Source organism: Rutidosis leptorrhynchoides, chromosome 1 (assembly GCF_046630445.1).
Source record: "Rutidosis leptorrhynchoides isolate AG116_Rl617_1_P2 chromosome 1, CSIRO_AGI_Rlap_v1, whole genome shotgun sequence".
Lineage (NCBI taxonomy): Eukaryota > Viridiplantae > Streptophyta > Magnoliopsida > Asterales > Asteraceae > Rutidosis > Rutidosis leptorrhynchoides.
The window spans coordinates 460,962,022-460,968,346 of NC_092333.1; the positions used below are offsets into that span (position 1 = coordinate 460,962,022).

Here is a 6,325-nt window from a genome sequence, read left to right on the forward strand (position 1 = left end):
TGCGATCAACTTTGACTTAACTTTTTACGCTCGTCCTTAGAACACTAAGTGTCTGTGTCCCTTTGTCAAGGTCTATTTCGGTATCGAAAATAGACCTTGAAATTGATTAAAGTGGTGTGTCGTTCAGTGTCCATTTCGATTTCGATATTCATTTCAGGGTCGATTTTAGTCGTAAACCAATAAGAAAAAAAAAACAATAAAAAAAGGAAAGAAAAAAAAAATAGTTGATTCCCACAGTCGGAGGCCATTGACCCCGAAATTAACACTAAGCCGGTATCTATTTCGGAAATGGATGGTGAAATCGACCACGGATACCCACGGATTTGATTTCTTTATGATTTCTATCTTCTGGGTTTCATACAAATTGACCAAAGATTCATAAAAGATTCCAACTTTGGTATTTACTTCTTTGAAAGTTTTCTTCCACAGATATCATACTCTCTTCAAAAGATTCACGAAACTGATTAAATTAACATAGATTCACAACAAGTTTTGAACTTTTGACCTAATTTTAATTTTGGGGGGAAAACCCATCAAAGGAATTTAGCTAGTATTGAGGGTTTTGTATTATAGATTCATAGATTCAGTTTATTATATACACTACATATATTTTTTTTGAATCTATGGAAGCTTATAAGAGATGGGTTCGAAGGAACAAGGAGTATGTTCATTCTTTAGAGTCTCTTGCTAATGTAAGTCCACTCTTAATCCTTATGAAGTTTGCATTTTTAGTCATTTTTACAAATTACAGTATATGTTTTTATGAGCTTTGTTGATTGTTAATTTTGTGAATTAGGATGGTGTTTGTACTTAGGTATAAACTGATTATTGATTGATATTGATGTTGTGGGAGGGAGTGTTTGCTCTAGGTTGCTTGAGATAGTTTAGTTGTGTTCTCAAAATCATAGGAGTTGTATATCTCATTCATGACTGTTTTTATAGATTTGGGGTAACTGAAAGTTAGTGGTCAAATGTTTTTGGTGCTAATCTAGTTGATAAATTTTGTTGGTATGGTTAGATTCCAAAATACAGTTGAATTTTAGAATCTAATCCTAATAATTTTGATTTTTTAATAGAGAAATAAGTATTGAAGATAGGTAATTGAATGATTCTATTAGCCAAACAATTGAGAGAGTTTTACAAATGAAAGAATCACAATTTTATGAACTAATTCAAATGAACTTTTATACTAGGGACTAGAAGCTTATGACTCTAATCACCTTCACTTTTGAATTGAACGTGCTATCCATTTGACAAGTGTAACGTATCACACGTTCTGCATGTGATTGTTCTTTGAGATGTAAGATTTGTTCTTAAAGTAAACTAAGGCAAAGTAGCATTATGTATCATTGTCGATTATGGTTATGAGGTGTGTGCTAGAAAATTCCTATTGTTTCTCTACCGTTGGCTCTTGAAGGAAATCTAAAATGTGGAGCGTGTTAGTGTTTTTGGTTTGTTCTGTAATGTTGTTTTTTGATGAACCTTAGACAATGTGTTAATGCAAAGTAAGAGGTGTGGAGAACCACTTTGAAATATATATGTAGCCGTTACAAAACAAAACAAAAAAAAAAAAAAAAAAATCAATTGTAACTTTAATGATGTTGATTCTGTATGCAAGTGTCAACAGAAAGTGATCAATAAAGGTTCAACTTGTTCGAAGAAAATAGAATTTTAGAAGTGATTTCAAAGTTACAAATGATTGCGCCTATCAGTTTTCTTTTTTCCCTTGTTTATGAAAAAGTTAAAATACAAATGATTTGAAATAAGAGGAATAAGTTATTATGATCTTTAGAGTAAGGCAAAAACGGCTGAATTCGGACATCTAAAGGAATGATTTGGAAAGCCAGCATATTAGGCCGTGTTTGGTTCACGGAATCCCAGGGAATTTGATGGAATTGGAATTGAATTCCTTAGACCGTTCCGTTTGGTTGACATATTTTGGAAGGAATTCAATTCCTTGGAATCCTGAGATTAATTCATCCATGGAATGTTCATTCCTTCAAGATGTCGATGGATTTGAATTCCTTCTAATATTGAATCTATGAAAACTTAAAACCTCCTCATATATTTACGTTGATATGTTATGTACATTTCGACTCGCGTTTTCAACGCGCGCTCGCGTTTTTGCAACGCATTTTCGCCGCACGTTTTCGAAGCGTGTAAGCGTGTTTTTCCCCGCGCATTTTCGATTCGCGAATATGAAAACTTCAATTGGAAACGCGAGTCTGTAACTGAAAACGAAAATTGGATACGTAAAATTTTTTGTATAACTTTTTAGTTATTTTATAAAATGGAATTCAATTCCATTATATGTCAATAAAAACACATTTTTTCACATTCCATCGAATTTATCAATTGCAGTTCCTCCGGATTTCGTTTAATATCCTCCTTACATAGAATGTAGTTAAACTCATTACAGATTTATTTATATATTTTTATATATAATATAATAATTAAAGAAATATTCTTTGACTAATGACATGCGTTGAATGTTGAGGGATTGACATGGCTTCTTCCTGAGAGATTTTCTGAGTCAGAAATTGTACCAAAAGCAGGTTTTGTGATATTTTGGTAACATTTGCCTTCTTTTTTTACCAAAAATAAATAAACTTACGTATCTTCAATTAATTATTTATTATTATTATTATTATTATTATTATTATTATTATTATTATTATTTTTTTTTTTTTTTTTTTTATTTTTTTTTTATTTTTGCTTAAAGGAAAACTGTTTCATACAAATGGTAGAGTAGACCATTAAAACTCCATGGATTCTTTGTAATATTTTATATAATATTTTGCAGTCACGTCAATATTGGGTATAGTGACGGCTGTCAACGAGCATATAATTGAAACAACTCCAACTGCTCCATCCCATATGCAGACACGACCTCCGGAACCTTCTTCTTTTCCGTATTCGTTGTGTTTGAATTTGTTGAAAGACTTGGAAACTTTGGTTGAAGTGGTCGCCCAACACTTGTACGGTGATGATAATAAATGGAATTTCATCGCTGTTACAGAGGCCACAAAGTAAGTAATACCTTTCATTGACCATACGAGTCATTTTTTTTATTTTGACTTTAAGAGTCAACTCTTTTTCGTTCAAAACTCAAAGTTATTCATTTTATCCTGAAAAAAAGGACGGTGTGGCATTATTGTAACTTTACTTTAAATGTTTTGGTCCTCCCAAAAAACTATCAACTTAATCACTTTCTCCTCCAGTGAAATTAGTGTGTATACCAAATTCCATTTGTTATATTTATTGAATATGTACTAACACTACTAAAGGTCGTTCAAGATGTATTTTAACTTTATTTCCCTTTGTTCATTAGTAATTTCATCCTTTCTTTCATATGGCTATATGGATATTAACGATATATAAATATAGATTGTTGTGTATAAATAAATGATGAATTAAGCTTCAAACTTTTAAGCATTTTGGCTCCCAAAAAATGTGTTCAAGCTTCGCCACTCAGCTCTCATGATCTTTTCATGAGTAGCAAATTATATACAATCTGATTTCATTTGTCAAAATTTACTTAAGACTCGTGAAACTTGATAGCGCAATGGTTGGGGCCTGAGTTCCTTGCAAGAGGTCCCAGGTTCGAATCATGTCTAGGACGAATAATTTGTGGTGGCCAGGGAAGGGTTGGAAACAGCCAAAGAGTAATCCAGCGTACATCAGAGTATGGGGTCGGATTACTCGTCCTCTCGGTAGCCCGAACAGGGAAAACTTCTACCTTTTTTACTCATGAAACGTGATGTGAGCTCTTGAAGTTGAAAAACATACCAAACTGTTTAACTTCTTAATGTCAAATTTGAATCTTTAAAGTGTCGCTGACTCTAATTAAATATCTCTAATAATCAGTGCCTCTTGAAGACCATTTTCTTCGTTTGCACATTTTACGTTGACATGCTCTTTCAACATTTTGAGTTGACATGCATTCCGTCATATTTTTGTCTTCAAAATCTTGTCATGAGTAGGAGTTCATTAACAATCTAATTTTGTTTACCTGTATCCACTCGAAAAATTCATGAAATTTGACTTCAACTTATTTATCGAAAAATCATACTGGCTTAATAATGTCAAATTTGACTTATTTAAAGTGTGATTGAACCAATATCAGGGTTCTAGCTAGACTTGCGTTCCTGCGCAATAGTGGGTACAAGATGCTGTTGCATGGAGGAGAGACATTAAACGATGGAAAATATCCAAATGATGCTAACCAACAGCAAACACGTCGACATTTATCGCGTCAGGGACGAAATGGTAATTTCACTCCCGAAGGACGGGCTCTGTCTGCAATGAGTAGGTTCGGAGAAAATGCTAGAATTCTTTCTGATCCAACATGGTTTCGCAGGGCCGAACATCATCAACGTGCAATTATGGAGCTTCCAGGTAACTAAAACCTTTTGGGTTATTTTACGATTTTAGCTTTGCTACTTTTCAGTTAATGAAAATGTCGAATTTGTCTTTATGTGTTTACAGAAACCAGTGTTAAGAAACCTACGCTATCGAGTTTCTTGTCCGAGAAAGGTGTTCATGGGGTCTTATTGTTAATGGGGGAAGTAATGTTCATTGCAAGACCACTAGTTTATGTTTTGTTGATAAGAAAATATGGGTTCCGATCATGGCTTCCTTGGTTTGCGTCTTTGACCGTTGACCTCATTGGTATGACTTCATCGACAACGTTATTGCTTGGTGATAAAGATCGGCATCACCGTCTATCTAATCCCGAGAAGGATGAGGTAATTTTCATATAAATATATTAATACACACAAACGCACATATGTGTAATATATATGCGTGTGAGGTTCAAACATGAATCACAAAAAAATATGGATTTGCTATAACAAATTAATTACATGGTATTTATACATGTAAATGCGTCAATTACATAATAATGTTATATTATGTTATATCATTGACTAACAACATTTAATAACCACGAATTACATGTTAAATTATAATTATATGAATTGTTCACATGTTCTAATAAATGTGCACATGTGAACGGAAAATTATGTATTTGATTTTAAAGTTGTAGAGGTTTTTTCATACTCTACTTCTTAATTTAATCTTAATCTACATCAACATTCATATGCAAGTCAATTTAGTCAAACTATACTATACTTAATCGCATGATCAATCTCAAAACACACATCAAATATTTAATTCGTCTGGTTTAAATAAATGCAGTTAAGAAGACGAAAATTATTGTTGGCACTTTACCTCATGAGAGATCCATGCTTTAGCAGATACACACGGTATAGTTTATCTACTCATTTTTTTTATACGTTCCTTCTTTGCGAAAACAGTCTAAAAAAATCGGGCATTTTTGTATTTTCAGGCAAAAATTAGAAAGTACCGAGAAATTGTTGGAGCATGTCCCTATTGTCGGGTTCCTTACAGGTCAGTTTGCAACAAAAGTTTCGTTTGACTATTTACAGGTCACATACTCAGTAGCAGTGATCTGCTGCACAAAAACATATAATGAGACACTAAAATTAGTTAATTACGCATTTATATAACCACATGGCACTTTACTGTCGATCGATGGGTCAAAATCGAATTTAGTAATTTAAGTCGGTCATAGTCAAATTTGGTCAAAACCGAATTTGGTAATTTAAACTAGCACTTTAGAGTTTTTGAACAAAAAGAACAAGTTTAGACAATTATGTTACAGTTAACATTTATGGTTTTCTTCTATATTTACACATATTATATTTGAAATTAAATATTTAAATGTGTAAAGTACAATCCGATTAATGCTCTATTAATCCCCGAATTGCCGATTACTCCTTCTATAATCCCGACTGATTAATCTCCAAATAGCGAATTTTGCAACCTTGCTCTTACCCTAATTAAAAGAAGCATCTCAGTACAGAAAAAGGATTATTAATTAGTCATTTCGTAACTACAAAAGGTGGTTATCTTTTTGTCTTTGCAGCAAAGTTGATCGAGCTTTTGGTTGGAGCCCAAACACGTTACACATACATGTCAGGTTCTTGATTGGTATCAAAAGTGGTAAGTTATTTTATTCAAGCTACAAAGTAACGATAGAAGTGTTATTATATGTACGTTTAAGCGGCATTCACATACTACTACTAGTTCTAAGGTCAATGTCAGCTTACAATTTCACATGAAAACTGAAGATGTTTGTCTAATAATTTTCGGTATCTGTAGTATCTATGTATCGATGTATACTTTTCTTGTTGAAACAGTCTAAAGCAGTGCAATTTACTCCCTCCGTCCCATATTAATAGTCCACAAACGAAAAACACTCAGGTGCTGTTTGTTTTTTAAGATGTTTAATGTCTGCAGT

At 32.9% G+C, this 6,325-nt stretch overlaps 1 protein-coding gene across 2 annotated transcripts; it reads left to right on the plus strand.

The window, feature by feature from the left end:
• The first annotated feature begins 259 nt into the window (after positions 1–259).
• LOC139874205 (peroxisome biogenesis protein 16) lies at positions 260–6,325 on the plus strand. 2 transcript variants are annotated; one of them, XM_071861667.1, is made up of 8 exons: positions 260–692; positions 2,498–2,555; positions 2,804–3,029; positions 4,127–4,398; positions 4,489–4,748; positions 5,200–5,267; positions 5,351–5,412; positions 5,951–6,325. In XM_071861667.1, the coding sequence occupies exons 1-8, from the start codon at positions 624–626 to the stop codon at positions 6,010–6,012; spliced, it is 1,077 nt and encodes a 358-aa protein (XP_071717768.1). In that variant the 5' UTR covers positions 260–623; the 3' UTR covers positions 6,013–6,325. The 2 variants fall into 2 exon arrangements, with proteins under 2 accessions (XP_071717768.1, XP_071717774.1); XM_071861673.1 differs by having other exon boundaries at positions 612–692; positions 2,498–2,571; positions 5,951–6,321.